Source organism: Myotis brandtii, unplaced genomic scaffold (genome assembly GCF_000412655.1).
Source record: "Myotis brandtii unplaced genomic scaffold, ASM41265v1 scaffold209, whole genome shotgun sequence".
Taxonomy (NCBI): domain Eukaryota; kingdom Metazoa; phylum Chordata; class Mammalia; order Chiroptera; family Vespertilionidae; genus Myotis; species Myotis brandtii.
The window spans coordinates 1,696,056-1,713,324 of record NW_005357806.1 but is presented as its reverse complement, the minus strand read 5'-3'; the positions used below and the strand labels follow the sequence as shown (position 1 = coordinate 1,713,324).

Below are 17,269 nucleotides of genomic sequence, written 5' to 3'. Positions count from 1 at the left end.
GCGCGCCCTGCGCCGAGGGCTCGAGGCCCTGGCAGCGCATCACCAGCAGCTCTTCTCCAATGGGCGAGCCTGGGGCAGCTTCACGGTGCTGGACAACTCGGCCTGGTACCAGGAGCAGCACCTGGTGGACTTCCTGGCGGCGGTGGGCGGCCACTTCCGCATGGGCACGCTGCTGAGCCGGCTGAGCGTCCAGACCCGGCTCAAGAGCCCGGAGGGCATGAGCTTGGCCGAGTTCTTGTACCAGGTGCTCCAGGCCTACGATTTCTACTACTTGTTTCAGCGTTACGGATGCCGGGTGCAGCTGGGCGGATCTGATCAGCTGGGCAATATCACGTCGGGATACGAGTTCATCAACAAGTAAGCGTCTCTCGGCCCTGGAGAAATCCTGGGACCAGATCATTGACACGCGAAATAGCCGGCGATGCACTGTTAGGATTGTGAAGTGACGCCCGCCGTCCACGCCCTTGTTGGTTTTCCCCCCAGTAAGGGTCTGCAATGGTGTTAACATTATCATCGGCCAATGAGAACTAGAGGGCTGAGTTAGTGTTAGGTATGGGAGGTAGCCTAGAGCTCTTCGGGAAATAGACCACTAGTCAGGATTGTATGTTTTCATTCCCCTAAGTAGCTCTTTGTGTTTCTGATTTGAGAAACTGCTTTTCTTCGTTTATACCTAAGCAAGTATATAGGCTTCCTTGAGTAGCCTCTGCTTTAGCTCGGCACCTTCCGTGAAGCGAGGGATGAGCCACAGGGCTAGCCCATGTGCTACTCATTTTTTTAAAAGTCCCTTTAAGTTAACTCCTTTAGTGTCTCCACCTGACTCCCCCGTTAGCAGCACCTCCCCTTGGCTTCTCCCTCTTAAGGAGCACATCCCCTTGGCTTCTCCCTCTTAAGCAGCACCTCCCCTTGGCCTGCCCAGAGTCACTGGTTCAATTGCTATTCAGAACGACAAATGCCAGAATAGAGTGAATGCTGTGAAAGCTGTAAGAGGTCACAGAAGTTTTCTTAGAGCAGTGGTTCTCAACCTTGGCTGCACATTAGAATCACCGGGGAATCTTGTTAAAATCCTGATTCCTGGGCCTCATCCTCCGGACATTCTGTTTCTTTGTTACTAATGTTGTGGCCCCACCCCATAACAAAGAAACAGAATTTCCGGAGGATGAGGCCCAGAAATCAGGATTTAAAAAAGATTCCCAGGTGATTCTAATGTGCAGCCAAGGTTGAGAACCGTTGTCTTAGAGCAAGAGACCGCCCGGAAATTTGAAGCGTGATTAGCAGAATCTGCCATCACCTGTGCCTGAAACACATCATGAAGTTTTCCTTTATGCATAGGTTGACTGGAGAAGACGTATTTGGAATCACTCTTCCTCTGATTACAAGTACAACTGGAGCAAAACTGGGAAAGTCTGCTGGCAATGCTGTGTGGCTGAGCAGGGATAAGACATCTCCATTTGAACTGTATCAATTCTTTGTCAGGCAGCCAGATGATTCGGTAGAAAGGTGAGTTCTGAATAGTGTGCTGAGAAAAATTAAGCTCATGATACGATTTTAGCATTGAATCTCTATGTATGCTTGGTTGTTGTTGTTTTTTAAGTTAGATTCTATTAAAGGCATAAACAATTGCAACACAGAACATTGTAACTTTAACTGTCCTGAAGTTAAACACTTTTGTTGGTTAAGGCAGAAAACCACTGTGGTTGCTAGAAAACTTAGATCCAAGATCCTGATCTGCATCTGGCAAGTACAGTAAAACCTTGATATATAAAGACAAATTCTGGTGAAGGGGTGTCCATTAAAGCTGCAAGTCCAGTATATAATAAAGTAGGTTTTCCGAATGTGTATGTTAGAAATTGACAAATTAGTTTACTTGTTTTTACTTTTGTAGACACGTTTGTGTAATTAAAATTATGTATGAAAAGTTTAATTTTACAGAAAAGTTTTCCATATATATTGTAATTTTAAATTTATACTGAATAGGTCTAGTAAATGTGTGCATTCACCAGTTACTGTGACTAAACAAATGCCCTCAGCTGGGGCGTGGCCTAGCGCACATGGGAACAGCAGCTGGCACTGGTTAAAACTGCTGCAGAAAGTCATGCCATTCGACAACAGAACCAATTACCAAGCTTGATTCGGTGTGATCATTCCCTGAACATTGTTTACAAGCAGTGACTCTTGCATTTAAATATACAGACTATTGTTGTAGATACGTAATATTTATGTAGGCAAAATTACTAGTGTTTTTTCCAATGTATGTATTCACTAGAATTTATTAAAAATAACTGAATTGCCCTAACCCAGTGGTCGGCAAACTGTGGCTCGGCAAGCTGCGGCTCGCGAGCTACATGCAGCTCTTTGGCCCCTTGAGTGTGGCTCTTCCACAAAATACCTGCTCTTCCACAAAATACTGACTTCTGCGCATGAGCCACGAAGTTTCATTCGCACTGTATGTGCGTGCCCGCACGTGGTATTTTGTGGAAGAGCCACACTTAAGGGGCCAAAGAGCCTCATGTGGCTCGCAAGCAGCGGTTTGCCGACCACGGCCCTAACTGGTTTGGCTCAGTGGATGGAAGAGCCACACTCAAGGGGCCAAAGAGCTGCATGTGGCTCACAAGCCGCGGTTTGCCAACCACGGCCCTAACCGGTTTGGCTCAGTGGATAGAGCGTCAGCCTTCGGACTCAAGGGTCCCAGGTTCAATTCGGTCAAGGGCACGTACCTTGGTTGCAGGCACATCCCCAGTAGGGAGTGTGCAGGAGGCAGCTGATTGATGTTTCTCTCTCATTGATGTTTCTAACTCTCTATCCCTCTCCCTTCATCTCTGTAAAAAAATCAATAAAATATATTTAAAAATAACTGAATTAATAACAAAAAAATAACCCGTTAATGTAATTATAAACAAATCTTGGTTAAAAGCATTTTAAAATTTACAGGGTGTTAATTTTCACATATGACACGTGGACCAGATTTTGTCTAATAAATCCAAAGTCTGTTAAATCCAGGTCTGCAAAATCGAGGGTTTATTGTATTTGAGCTCTGACTTCCCGTCCCCAATCTTCTCTTTTATTTCCCTATGTGTCAAATTAATGGTGTGTCTATTCATGAAGTTGTCCATTTATCTAAAACATTTTTTGAAAGTGGGTAATTGTTGTGTGACATGTCTTGCCCAAGGAATGTAATATCATAATAATAAAAGACCAAGAGGTGTCACGACCAAAACGACCAAAGGACCGGTCGCCTTGAGGTGGCATTGACCACCTCTTGGTCCCTCCCTCCCCGGCCCGCAAGTGGCAGCGGGGGGCAGGGCACGACTGGCGAGCAGGCTGAACTGCTGACCTCTTGGTCCCTCTCCCCGGCCCACAGGCTCAGATGGATCAGCGATGGTGAACCGGAGAACCCGGGTGGGTGGTGGGAGGACTGGGCTGGCTGTCAGGCCGTTGGGATCATCAGCTCATCCCCAGCTGCTCGGGGGCTCAGGCCTGCGGGAAAGCAGGTGCCAGCAACTTCACCTCCATGCACGTGCACCGGGCCGGCCACTGATGGAAGGCACTGCCCGCTCAGGGCCACTCACGCCAGGACAGGTAGGTCGCAGGCACACCCCACAGCCTCCGTCAGCACCTCAAGCCCCAGCAGCAGTGTCGGAGGCAGCGGCCCTCGCGTGAGCAGCCCCAAGCAGGCAGCAGGTTCCATCAGTGGCCAGCCCAGCGCACGCACATGGAGGTGAAGTCTCCGGCACCCATTTCCTGCAGGCCTGAGCCCCGGAGCAGCCGGGGATGAGCTGGTGGTCCCAATGGCCTCACAGCCTGGCGGCAGAGGCGGCATTCAGCCTGGAGACTGGTGAATGGGCAGAAAATGGCCCAGGTCGCAGGAGGCTAGGCCTAGGGACCCTACCCACACGATGTAATGGTGCGCTGGGCCTCTATTAAGGAAATAAACAGGTGAGGGCAAGCAGTCTAAATTGGTGGTATTTCTAGCAGGGGAACAGTCTGGCTCCGAATGCACATTTCAGCTTGCCACAGCGGGGAGATTTGATGCAATGGTGCAGTAGGCAGATGATGTCCTCACAGTTTGCAGGCACCTTGGTATAGGGTAGGGTCAGCTGGTAAACACCAGGCAAATTCGGAAAATATTCCAATGAGTCCCCTGATTGGAATCAGGACAATACGTTTAGTCCATTGTTCCTGCAAAGTCTTAGTCTCCATTTAAGCATTTTGCCAAGTTTGAGGTGGACTAGGGAGTGGGGCCATTTGGGCAAGTGGTGAGGCCTCTGACATGGTGATATGTCCCTGGGGTGTCATCTCTAGTGTAGGGGGCATAATCATCTCCAATGGCAAACTCTTGAGCTGGGGTGATATCACCTGAAGCATTGTCCTCTCTAGTGATAAGTCCATCTCACTAGGGGTGCGGTCCTCTGGAGTGGTTGCCACTAGTGGGTTGGTGACCCTCCCATGTGGGTGTCCAGTTGGGGTCTTGGTCATGGGCTAGGGGTCATTTATTGATGAGGGGCTCATATTGGACTACCCATCCTCAATCAAGTCATCAACGTGAAGCAGATGGCAAGATGATGGAAAAGCATAGCAGAAAGGGGAAGATGAGCCTGAGGAAAAATAAATGGATGCTGTCATGGAGGTAAAAGCTTGACTCCCAGAGGACACCAAAGGTGGGATTTGGAGGAGTGTATGATAGTTGGTATATGGGGTATGTAGTTCCCCAGGGTGTGAGAATTAAGCAAGATGAGGGTTTGGGCAAGAGTTCAGTCCATTTTGGGAACCACTTGCCTGAAAGTAATTTAAGGAGTGTCTGAAAAGGCTGTTGTGATGCTCAGTGAGTGAGAGTTCCCAAGGGGAGTCTGGTATAAGTATTTAATGATTGTGGAGGCATATCTGGAAGCCCCAGCAGAAGGAGGGCAGTGGGCAGTGAAATCAATCAGCTAGTGGGAGCATGGTCAATCTCCCCAAGGGAATATGTCCTCATGTAGATAGCTTCCATTGTTTGGTTTGGGAGCAGAAAATGCAATTGTCTATCATACCTTTGGCTGCCACAAAAGAGAAAGGAAGTCCCCTCATTTGAGCCCAAGTTGTTAGAACATGAATTCCCTAGTGACCTGAGATTATAGAGTCCATTTCTCAAGCTGGTTGGGAAGGGTTGCTACCCTGAGAAGTCTGTACCATGCAGAGTGTGGAGGGCTCAGTGAGGGAGTCTACGATATTGTTGAAAATGTCTTCTGGCATAGAGCGGTTAGTATGAGCAGAAACGAGTTACAATGATAGGAATTGGGGACTCCTTCCCTAGCTGGGCACCCCAAATGGGCTTGTCTATATATGAGAAAAGTGTCCCTTAGCCATTGGCCAGACCAAACTATAAGGCGATAATAAGTTCACAGTTGTGAGTACACGAAACAGAGTTTATTGTTGTGTTATTATTTCCACACGAACAACTATAAACCTTTGCCCACCCCTGTACAATTGGCAGTATGTTTATTCAAGATGGATGTCTTTGAATAGACTATATCCCATGTACATTTTTGCCTCCTTTGTAGATTGTTAATTGACCATAAAGGAATGGGTTTGTTTCTGAGCTCTCTATTCTGGTCCATTGATGTATATGTCTGTTTTTATGCCAGTACCATGCTGTTTTTTATTACTATGGCCTTGTAGTATAGTTTGATATCAGACAGCATGGTTCCTCCAATTTTGTTCTTCTTTCTCAAGATTGTTGAGGATATTTGAGGTCTTTTGTGATTCTATATGGATTTTTGGAATATTTGTTCTAGTTCTGTGAAATATGACATTGGTATCTTGATAGGAATTATGTTGAATCGATAGATTGCTTTGGATAGTATGGACATTTTAATGATTTTAAGTCTTCCTATCCATGAACTACAGTATATGCTTCCACTTATTTATATCTTTTTCTGTTCCTTTCTTCAATGTTTTATCATTTTCCAAGCACAAGTCGTTTACATCCTTGGTTAAATTTATTCCAAGGTATTTTTTTTAATGCAATTGTAAATGGGATTGTTTTCTTATAGTTCATTATTGGTGTATAAAATACAACTGATTTCTGGGTATTTATTTTGGTGAATTCGTTTATCAGTTTTAGTAGGGTTTTTGTGTAGGTTTTTTGTTTGTTTTTTGGTGAAATCTTTAGGGTTCTCTGTATACAGTATCATGTCATCTACAAATAATGACAATTTTACTTTTTCCTTTTCAATTTGGATGCCTTTTATTTCTTCTTGTCTGGTTGCTGTGGCCAGGACTTCCAGCACAGTGCTGCATAAGAGTGGTGAAAGTGGACATCCCTGTCTTGTTCTGTTCTTAAGGAAAACACTATTAGTTTGTTTGTTTGTTTTAAATATATTTTATTGATTTTTCACAGAGAGGAAGGGAGAGGGATAGAGAGTTAGAAACATCGATGAGAGAGAAACATCGACCAGCTGCCTCCTGCACACTCCCTACTGGGGATGTGACCGTAACCAAGGTACATGCCCTTGACCGGAATCGAACCTGGGACCCTTGAGTCCACAGGCTGATGCTCTATCCACTGAGCCAAACCGGTCAGGGCGGAAAACACTATTAGTTTTTGCCACTGAATATGATGTTGTTTGTGGGTTTGTTATCTATGGCCTTTATTACATTGAAGTATGTTCCCTCTTTGCTGAGAATTTTTATCAAAAATGAGTGCTGGATTTTTATCAGTGGGTGCATCTATTGATATGATCGTGTGATTTTTGTTCTTTATTTTGTTATGTTGTGTATCATGTTTATTGAGTTGCAGATATTGTACCAGCCTTGCATGCTCAGAATAAAGCCCACTTGATCATGGCATATAATCTCTTTAATGAATTGCTACCTCTGGTTTGTTAATATTTTGTTGAGGATTTTAGCTCTATGATCATCAGGAATATTGGCTTATAATTTTCTTTCTTTGTAGTGTCTTTATCTGCCTTTGGAATTAGGATAATTTTGGCTTCGTAAAAGGAGCTTGGGAGTCCTCCCGCCTCTTGAGTCTTTTGGGATAGTTTGAGAAGGATAGGTGTTAGTTCTCCTTTGAGTAAATGTTTGGTAAAATTCACTTGTGAAGTCATCCAATCCAAGACTTTTGTTTGTTGGGAGTTTTTTTATTACTGCCTCAACCTCATTAGTTGTAATCTCTCTATTCAGATTTTCTGATTCTTCCTGCTTTAGTTTTAGAAGATAGTATGTTGCTAGGAATATCCATTTAGTCCAGATTGTTTAATTTGCAGGCATATATTGTTGTTCGTAATATTTTTTTACAATCCTTTGTATTTCTGCAGAGTCACTTATTACTTCTTGTCTTTCATTTCTGATTTTATTTATTTGAGTCCTCTGTTTCTTAATGAGTTTGGTTAAAGCTTTATCAATCTTTTTATCTTTTCAAAGAACCAGTTCTTGGTTTCATTAATCTTTTGTATTTTTTTTTAGACTCTAATTTATTTATTTCTGCTCTGATCTTTTATTTCCTTTCTTCTACTCACTTTGGACTTTGTTACTGTTTTCTAATTTCTTTAAGTTTAAAATTAGATTGTTTGAGATTTTTCTTATTTCCTGTAATGCTATTAATTTCCCCCTTAGGACTGCTCTCACTGTATCCCATAGATTTGGGCCATTGTATTCTCATTTTTATTTGTTTTGATGTATCTTTTGATTTCTTCCTTGACCTCATTGTTAACCCATTCATTGTTTAGTACCATGTTAGTTAGTTTCCATGTCTTTGTATGTTTTTCAGTGTTTTTCTTGTGATTGATTTCTAGTTTCATGTTATGGTCAAAGAAGATGTTTAATATGAATTGAGACTTGTTTTATATCCTAACATGTGATCGATCCTAGAAAATGTTCTGTGTCCACTTGAAAAGAATTTACATTCTGCTGCTTTGGGCTGAAATGCTCTGAACACATCAGTTTAATCCATCTCAGACCTTTCTCTTAGCAAGATGACAAATTTAGAAGGAATATGTCAGAATCAAAATTTAAGGATGAATAGAAGGAATTGGTTAATTCCTCATTTCTTGTTCCAATGATTCATAATATGGATACCAGTGCTGCAAAAATTTCTCCATGAAGTTTAGTTGACCACAAATTCAATAGTCACATAGCTACCAAAAAACAGTATCATGGACAGCATTTTTCATTAATACAACATTAAAAATTGATCAATTACTAAGCTGTTCTTTATATTTCTTTTCACAATAATCATATATGATACCTACGTTGCCAATATGTGTTCTCCCACGTGTAGATAAACTTTTATTCAGGTACACTTTATACTAGATCTCTGGCAGAAACGTGAAAAATCAAAGTCCCATTGTCTTGCTTTTACCCAAAAGAAACCTAAGGCCTACAGAGAACTGCCATACGACCCAGTGATCCCACTTCTGGGACTATGTCTGAAGAAATACAAAACACTGATTCAGAAGTTATTCAGGTACACTTTATACTAGATCTCTGGCAGAAATGTAAAAAATCAAAGTCCCATTGTCTTGCTCTTACCCAAAAGAAACCTAAGGCCTACAGAGAATTGCCATACGACCCAGTGATCCCACTTCTGGGACTGTCTGAAGAAATACAAAACACCGATTCAGAAGACTGCAGTGTTATTTACAATAGCCAAGATTTGGAAGCAGTGCAAGTGCCCATCAGTAGAAGAGTAGACAAAAAAGCTGTGGTACATTTGCACAGTGGAATACTACTCAGCTGTAAAAAAGAAGGAAGAAGGAAGAAGAAAATCTTACCTTTTGCGACAGCATGGATGGACCTGCAGAAGTATTGTGCTAAGTAAAATGAGCCAGTCAGAGAGAGACAAATACCATGTGATTTCACTTAGATGTGGAATCTAATGAACAAAATAAAATAGAAACAGACTCATAGATACATAGAATAAACTGAAAGCTGTTAGAGGGGAGGGTTATGAAGACTGGGAGAAAAAGGTGAAAGGAATTAAGAAAAAACCAACACCTCATTGACACAGACAACAGTATGGTGATTACCAAGGGGGAAGGGATATGGGGGGGCGGGGTGAAGAAGGTAAAAGGAGGGTAAATAGTGATGGAAGGAGACTTGACTGGATGGTGAACACAAAATATAATATACACATACGTGAAAAACAAAAGTGTAAAATAAAAACATGTTTGGGAAGAATGCACACAAATTTAGATTGGTGATTATCTCTGGGGGCAAGAGGAGAATATGATGGGGCTGGGGCCTTCATCTATACCTTTGTTATTTTGTGACTTTTAAAGAAAGAAAGATCATGCTCTGGCCAGTGTGTCTCGGTTAATTGAGCATCATCCCATGCACCCAGAGGTCAAGCATGGGATTCCCAGTCAGGGCACATGCCTGGATTGCAGGCTTGTTCCCCATTAGGAGGTGTGCAGGAGGCTGCTGATTGATGTTTCTTTCTCTCTCCCTCTCCCTTCTTTTTCTAAAATCAGGTTTTTTTTAAAAAAACATTTGTTAAAAAATAAATAAATAAAGATGTGAAACAAAGATGGCAAAATAGTAACACCTTCAGTCTGGGTGGCATGTGTATGATTGTCTTATGTCCAGTACATTTCTGCATAATTGTTATGTTTCACAATTAAGAATAATTTTAAAAGTAAAGGGAGCCAGAGATAAAAACTCGGTATGTGATCTAAATGTAACACTTTATTTTTTGTCCCGAAGGTACCTGAGGCTCTTCACTTTTCTGCCCCTTCCGGAGATTGACCACGTAATGCAGCTGCACGTCAAAGAGCCAGAAAAGCGGGGTCCTCAGAAACGGCTTGCTGCAGAAGTCACGAAGCTGGTTCATGGGCAAGAAGGGCTGGATTCTGCTAAAAGGTGACCTTTCCCAATAATGAACACTGATGAAGTTCTTTAGTTAATAGTAGACTTGGGAAAATTTAGAGCCGCGCTGCTTTCAAGTTGTCCTTCACTGCTAAGAAGGATTATCAGTGTGGGCTATAGTTGCTTTCAGATAGCCTCTCTTTATCATAAAAAAGACAATCCTGAATTAAGTTGATAAACTATACCAGGTAAATGTTGCTGTTTCAGAAACTTTCAGTCTAGAACATAGTGGGGACTTCATAATTGGTTACTGTGTATTAGGATGTGTATCTGAATAAGCAGTCGCATGATGTTGTCCTCAAACTGTTTTTCAGGTGTACACAAGCCCTTTATCACAGTAGCGTAGATGCACTGGAGGTCATGTCTGATCAAGAGTTAAAAGAGTTGTTTAAAGAAGCTTCATTTTCTGAATTAGTTCTTGACCCTGGAACAAGCGTCCTAGATACGTGCCGCAAAGCTAATGCCATTCCAGATGGTCCCCGGGGGTAAGATTACTTAACTTTCAGATTCATAGTTAATTCACTATTAAATGTTATAATTCACAGCATATGTTTCCACAGCGTGTTTTCCTGATAATTCATTAATGGTGTCTCATTTCTTCTAGGAGTTATGTTGGTCTGAGAATAGTGGTTCTCAACCTTCCTAATGCCGCGACCCTTTAATACAGTTCCTCATGTTGTGGTGACCCCCAACCATAAAATTATTTTCGTTGCTACTTCATAACTGTAATTTTGCTACTGTTATGAATCGTAATGTAAATATCTGATATGCAGGATGAATTTTCATTGTTACAAATTGAACATAATTAAAGCATAGTAATTAATCACAAAAACAATATGTAATTATATATGTGTTTTCCGATGGTCTTAGGCGACCCCTGTGAAAGGGTTGTTCGACCCCCAAAGGGGTCGCGACCCACAGGTTGAGAACTGCTGGTCTGAGAATAAAGTGAAAACTGAGATTAATGGTGATAATAGCTTAATTTTCAGCTTATTGCTGAAAATAGCTTAAATTTCCTATGAAGTCAAGTACTACTATACTGCTTCTTATTAAATGGAACCCAGTCAATTTGTTCTCCAGCATTGGAAAAGGCTTGCATTTAAGTAATCAGTATCTATAATAATAAAAGCATAATATGCTAATTAGACCAGACATACTTCCGGACAACCTTTCGGACGAAGCCGGGGCTGCAAGGGAAGCCTGTGTCATAATATGCTAATTAGACCAGACATACTTCTGGACAACCTTTCGGATGAAGCCGGGGCTGCAAGGGAAGCCAGTGTTAGCAGCCAGGGGAAGGAAGGCCTACTCTTGCACAAATTTCGTGCATTGGGCCTCTAGTATTAAATAAGTACAGTCAGATCTGTCAGCTCAGGATGGTCACAGTTTGAGAAGGTCACAAGAACAGAGGCCCTAAGTGGACAGAGCCACATGAACCCTCTCATTTCAGTCTGTATCCTCTTTATTTGGGGGAGTAGAATGGTTATCCAACCTTATTAAAATATTAGTTGAATTTCAGAAAACAAGTAAGCATGTGATATAACTTCCTAAGACTATTATAAACTACATACAGTTATTCCTCTTTTGAATTTTATTTTCTTATTCAGGAAGCAGGTAGAATATTTAAATTCCTCAGTTATGTGGTATTATTAGGGAGTAAGGTGTTCCATAAGGTGTCATAGGGCTTATATTTGATGCTTACCCATTTATAAATGAAACTGTGATGTAGAAGAAGCATTAGTTGGCCAAAAGACCCTGGGTCCCTCACCTACAGGAGTTCTAGCATAAGTCAAACAGTTATCAGTCCATGTTCATGGTTATGAAGGACATTTGTTATATTATAGTTGGTGGGTGTGTTTTTCCCCCCAATTATTCTGTATTATTTGCCTCTATCTCAAAGAGTTTAGATTTCTCTATAAGGAGAAAATATCCATTGTCTCTCTTTGTATCACCTGCCACTCCACCTTATTGATTTCCTGATATGCTAGTTTAGTTAATATTCACTGAACTGAGGGTGGTATCATGCACTTCCCCACAGTGAGTCAGTGGTTCTAAGCCTTTTCCTCCCTGTGGAAGCATTTTTCATTTCCTTCTGAACTGTTCTAGTGGTTTATTTACTAATAACAAAAGTTTTACTGCTACTTAAGATGACGCCATATCTGATTTAGCCAGAGTTCTAAATAATACATTTTTTTAGATTGTATAAGCTTGTGCTTTTAAACAAAATGTAGACCATGATCTGGAAACAATAGCAAACAGCTTAAAATAACGCTTTGTAAGAGAAAATTTGTTCCTAAATATTAAATCATTTACTGTTGAGCTAAAACCATGCATAGTAGTTTCTTAACTTCGGTAACATATTCAGATAAAACCGAGATTTGCCTTGCAAGGACTTCCAAGGCCTTTCATGCGCTAGCCCTCTACTGAAATCTCACCTCCTTCTGGCTACTCCCATGTTTCCTCACTGTTCAGGAAAATAACTGCAACTTCCTCCCAGTTTCAGTGACTCTTCTTTCAGGAAAACTTCCAATCCCCACCCCTCGGTGCACTCCTAGTGCTCGTAGCTCATGACAGCATTTGATCAGTGTGCCAGAATTGTTCATTTGTTTGCCTCTCTCCACTAGTTTGCTATATTCTATTTACATTTAGTGCATAGTAGAGCTCTGTAAATGTTTATTGAATGAATTGCATAAATAACTTGAATAAAACCTAATTACTTTACATAGGCCAGCAAAAACTTTTTAGTAATCTATAATTTATTAGTGTATTGATTTTGTATTTCTGAAATTAGCCAACTTTTTAAAAGAGTTTTGCTTTGTGTTTTAACAAAATTTGCCCTTATTTGCATATACTCAGAATATAATTTGAAAGGGTTTTCCAATTTCATAAGCAAGTTTCTTAAAAATCTCTGTAGCTAATACTGTAACAGCAGGTCCTCAAATAAAGTCATTTCATTATGTTAATGAGAAAAAACAGGAGTTTCTGGCCAGGCCCACTGTGTGGAGTCTGTATGATCTCCCCATCTTTGTGCGGGTTTCCAGGGACCCCGGTTTCCTCCCACATCCCAGTAACAGCAGGTCCTCAAATAAAGTCATTTCATTATGTTGATGAGAAAAAACAGGACAGTTTCTGGCCAGGCCCACTGTGTGGAGTTTGTATGATCTCCCCATGTCTTTGGGGGGGTTACCAGGGACCCCACCCCGGTTTCCTCCCACATCCCAAAGATGTGCACGAGTCGTGTCTACATTGTCCCAGTCTGAATGTGTGTGTGTGTGTGTATGTATGTGTATGCACATGCATGTGCACACACATGCCCTGCAATGGAAGGGCGTCCTGTCCACGGTTGGTGCCTGCTTTTGCACTCTGAGCTGCTGGGCTGGGGAAAGCTCCAGCCACGGGCAACCCTGAATTGGCATTAGGGGGTTGGTCTTGTTTTTTTTGTTTGTTTTTTAAAGAAGGGATTGAGATTTTATTTATTTTTAAATATATTTTATTGATTTTTTTACAGAGAGGAAGGGAGAGGGATAGAGAGTCAGAAACATCGATGAGTGAGAAACATCGATCAGCTGCCTCCTGCACACACCCCACCGGGGATGTGCCCGCAACCAAGGTACATGCCCTTGACCAGAATCGAACCTGGGACCCTTCAGTCCTCAGGCCGACGCTCTATCCACTGAGCAAAACCGGTCAGGGCTGGTCTCGTCTTTATTGATCTTAAATGTATATATAACTCAGTTATTTCAGTGTTTAATATTATAAGTGTTCTGAGTCTGTAGTTAGAAGTTTTGTGATATTTTTGTGACCAGAAATATGCCATAGGAACTTAACTCTATTATCATTCAGCCTATGATAAAATTGGTTTTGTTAAATGTTGTTTCGCTTAAAGTCAGTTTCCAAGAACCTATGAACAATATTAAGCGAGGACTTCCTGTATTCACTTGTATCTCATTAAAAGCAGCGATGCCCTGGAAGTTTCTTTTCTGTGATTTTTCTCCCCAAGGTAGGGGGCGCCCTCCAGAAAGTGATCCATTATTCCAATTCACTTTGTTAAACCCACTAAACAGTTCTATCAAGAGATGAGATATCCCAGCTCTTTTTCGCTAGGAAACAAGAAGCCTATTATGCCTTAAACCTCCTTTAGAAGAACATTAAAAGGAGACATAATCCAGTGAAAGTGAAGATAAATTCAGTGATTTAGTGCTAAAAGGTTTCAACTGGAGAGCCCCTGAAATTTAAATGAAAAACAATAATGATGTATCTGTATTATGGGGAAAGATCAACAGTGGTTGGATTTATGTAGTTACTAAATATTTCTGTTTTTAGGTATCGGATGATAACAGAAGGCGGAGTCAGTATAAATCACAGACAAGTAACAAATCCAGAGAGTGTTTTGGTTGTTGGACAACATATTCTTAAGAATGGACTTTCATTACTTAAAATAGGAAAAAGGAATTTCTACATTATAAAATGGCTTCAACTATGATGGAAAATCCTTCTGATGATTCAAACTTACCGTCATTCATTCTCAAGACATACGAAAGGTTGGCTCCAGAACTTAACATTCCTTCACTTACGCCAATCAGCAGAGAATGGAGTATATACTCTAGGCCTCACAGTGTGAGTAATTTCATTATTTATATAGGTTGGTTAATAAGTTGTTTGTCTAAATGATGGGATTTTATTTCTTGATCCTTAAACATTAAGGACTACCATAGAAAACCATGGTTTCCAGAGTTAGTATGTTTTAAAAATTATACTTTATGAAAAAACTAAATGCTGTCTTTCCAGTCCTATCTTGCTCTCCTTTTTGGACATGAGGAACAATGAAAAAGAGGTAACCTAAGGAATTGCAGATACTTTTATATCAAGTATATATATCTCACTGATCTCGCTAATGTCTGTATTAAAACCAGCAGTGCCTCTAGCATCCACATTAGAAATCTAGTACTGGAAACTGATTTTTGTTGTTGTTTAGGAACCAAATACAGTTCTTAGAAAAGATTAAAATTCAGTACTTGACTTTTCAGAAAGTTTCTAATTATTTTCCATTTCCTTACCTGTGTTTCAGTGGAACTAAATTTACTCACCACCTTATTTTGTCAAACTACTGAGGTAGCAATATTTTATAAATTTAAAAACTTTTAAATTAGTTTTAAGTTTCAACTTCTGTCCCCCACCAGATTACAACTTGAGATAAACTGAAAACTTAAGTAACCAAAGAAGTAAAAGAGGCAAATATTATGTTATACCAACTATCCAATTATATGAGAATATCAAAAGATACTCGGGTAAGGGAAGTTTTCAGGTCAAATTTAAAGGATTTCCTATCAAGACTTAGTTAAGCTCTACATAGTTTAGGCAAATTAAATCTCCAGAACTTAAATTTCCACATATGACAAATCCATTTCCCTGAGGATCAAGTGAAAGGCACAAACATACAGAATGGTTCATAACCAAATTTACTCTAGAAAACCTTACAGGCAGCAAAGGGTGGCTTTAATGTTCAAGTTCTAGCCATTTGCTACCTGGATTACTTAGAGAAAGTCACTGTCTTTATATGCAAAAATGGAGATGTAGTAAGAAAGTCAAAACTTTGATACAATATACACTGTATTAGATTTGTAAGTTAAAAAGCTAGAGTTTATCTAAACCTTTTTCTGGGAGTAAAGTGAGGAAGAATTCATTTATTGATAAACTTTAATGTCATTTCATACCAGCAATTTTATTTACACAGCAAGAACATACAGGTATCCATTATAAATGTCATAGATCATCTCCACATTTCAGAACTTAACCCAGTTTAGAGCCAACAAAGGTTTCTCTTGCCTATTTTTCTTTGTACTAGTACAAGGTATGTAGTACTAGAAAGTGCATTACCATAGCATGTCTTTAAAGGGAACATTTTTTAATTGGAAATCTGTTTGATATACTGGAGAAAGATGTGTTAGAAGGGTTTCCCCCCCTTATAAATTCAAAAGGCTAAAACAGTAGTTATCTAATCTGTCTAAAGTAAGTAAACATGGAGGGGTATAATTCAAAGCTAATGTTTAAAGATGGCAGAGTGATTTTAAAGTGCACTAACAAACATTTTGATACGATGTATTCTATCAAGATCTGAATCTGGGTTTTTTTATGTTTGAGATAAGTTGGTGAGCCTGTTTCTTAGTAAATGGGTACCTAAAGTTAACAGATGTATTTATATTGTCAATAGTCCTTCATAAATATTGTAACTTAAAAAGAAATTTTAATATCTGCTAGATGCCTTAAGAATTTTGACCATTATCTTAACATTTATAATGTAATTCATATCAAAAATCACCTGAGGAATTTTAATAAAATATATGTTCTAAACCTCACTCCTGAATGCAAATTAGTTGTCTATAAGCCATTAGGAGTGTGTCAGCATGGTTGTTGTTTTTTTAAATAAGGCTCCACCAGTATTGTCACACCTCTATGCTAATTTTGTTGGTGTGAAGCAAAAGTAACAATTATCATCTAATATTACTGATCTAGCACAGAATTTGGTTTTAAGTCCCCCCTCCAAGTAAGAGCATGGTGTTAAGTGCCGCAATTTTAAGATATATCTGAATTTTTTTAGAGCCTCTAAGTCTTACTATAAAATCAAGTGTAGGTGTTTGTTTTTAATACAGGAAAATGTAGTACGTGCTTCTAGGTTTGGGTAAGAATCAGATATTTTAATGCACTAGGGCCATGTGGACCAAGAAATGGAAGGGCTCTTAAGCTACCCATTATGCACACTGCATCATTGTCATTGTTAGAGATCCTCTGTACATCCACCTTTCTGACTAACACATCAAAGGTTGCAGAGATAGAACTAATAAGGACAGGTGGAATACAGTGACTATGAGTAACTTGTCAACCCGCATCTTTCAAAGCCAGACCAGCTTATATAATGCATGCAGTACAGTCGTATGAAATGTCTTGGTGCGTTCTTCTTGAAGGACTGTGGTAGCAGCGTTAAGACTACTAACAGATTACACGGGTAAGCTGCTTGTACAATGAGAACATTAGCATTTCTTTTTAAGTTCAAATGAAACTATCACAAGAAAGAGCTGATGTATTTTATATATACTGGGAAACTTTAGAAACAGCCATTTATTTGGATTGTGTGATTTCATTCTGTAATACAGAGTACAGTTTTCAGTGTATAGCCAGTCTTCACATGAGCAGTTCATACCATTGCAATACATAGGAGTTCATAAATAAAAATCTACTCAAGTAGGCAGTAACTTTCGAGTCAACAAAGTCTCAGTCTTACGTAGTTCTCTTCACCAAAGATGAGTCTCTCTGATTTCAGCAATAATTTGACCTGCTCCTTGTAATGCCTGCATTAAAGAAGATAAAAATTATAATTCTATTATGTGGTTGATTTATACTAACCAGTATCTATCTGAGACTCTAATAATTA

General features: G+C 40.1%; 2 protein-coding genes across 15 annotated transcripts in view; one reads left to right on the top strand and one right to left on the bottom strand.

Moving 5' to 3' along the window:
* The window catches only part of YARS2 (tyrosyl-tRNA synthetase 2, mitochondrial), a 17,016-nt gene extending 700 nt beyond the window's left edge, over positions 1 to 16,316 (top strand). The window contains exons 2-6 of the mRNA XM_014539240.1: positions 6 to 357; positions 1,330 to 1,497; positions 9,679 to 9,834; positions 10,155 to 10,325; positions 14,164 to 16,316. Coding sequence (XP_014394726.1) covers positions 6 to 357; positions 1,330 to 1,497; positions 9,679 to 9,834; positions 10,155 to 10,325; positions 14,164 to 14,323 — 1,007 coding nt within the window. The 3' untranslated portion in view covers positions 14,324 to 16,316. The remainder of the gene's footprint in view (positions 1 to 5; positions 358 to 1,329; positions 1,498 to 9,678; positions 9,835 to 10,154; positions 10,326 to 14,163) is intronic.
* DNM1L (dynamin 1-like) overlaps positions 15,520 to 17,269 on the bottom strand; it is a 35,275-nt gene continuing 33,525 nt past the window's right edge. For 10 of the 14 annotated variants that reach the window (XM_014539220.1, XM_014539229.1, XM_014539222.1 and 7 more), the window contains one exon: positions 16,909 to 17,186. In XM_014539220.1, coding sequence (XP_014394706.1) covers positions 17,130 to 17,186 — 57 coding nt within the window. In that variant the 3' untranslated portion in view covers positions 16,909 to 17,129. Of the gene's footprint in view, positions 17,187 to 17,269 lie in introns of all 14 variants that reach the window. The other 4 variants (XM_014539230.1, XM_014539231.1, XM_014539233.1 and 1 more) reach the window with 2 other exon arrangements.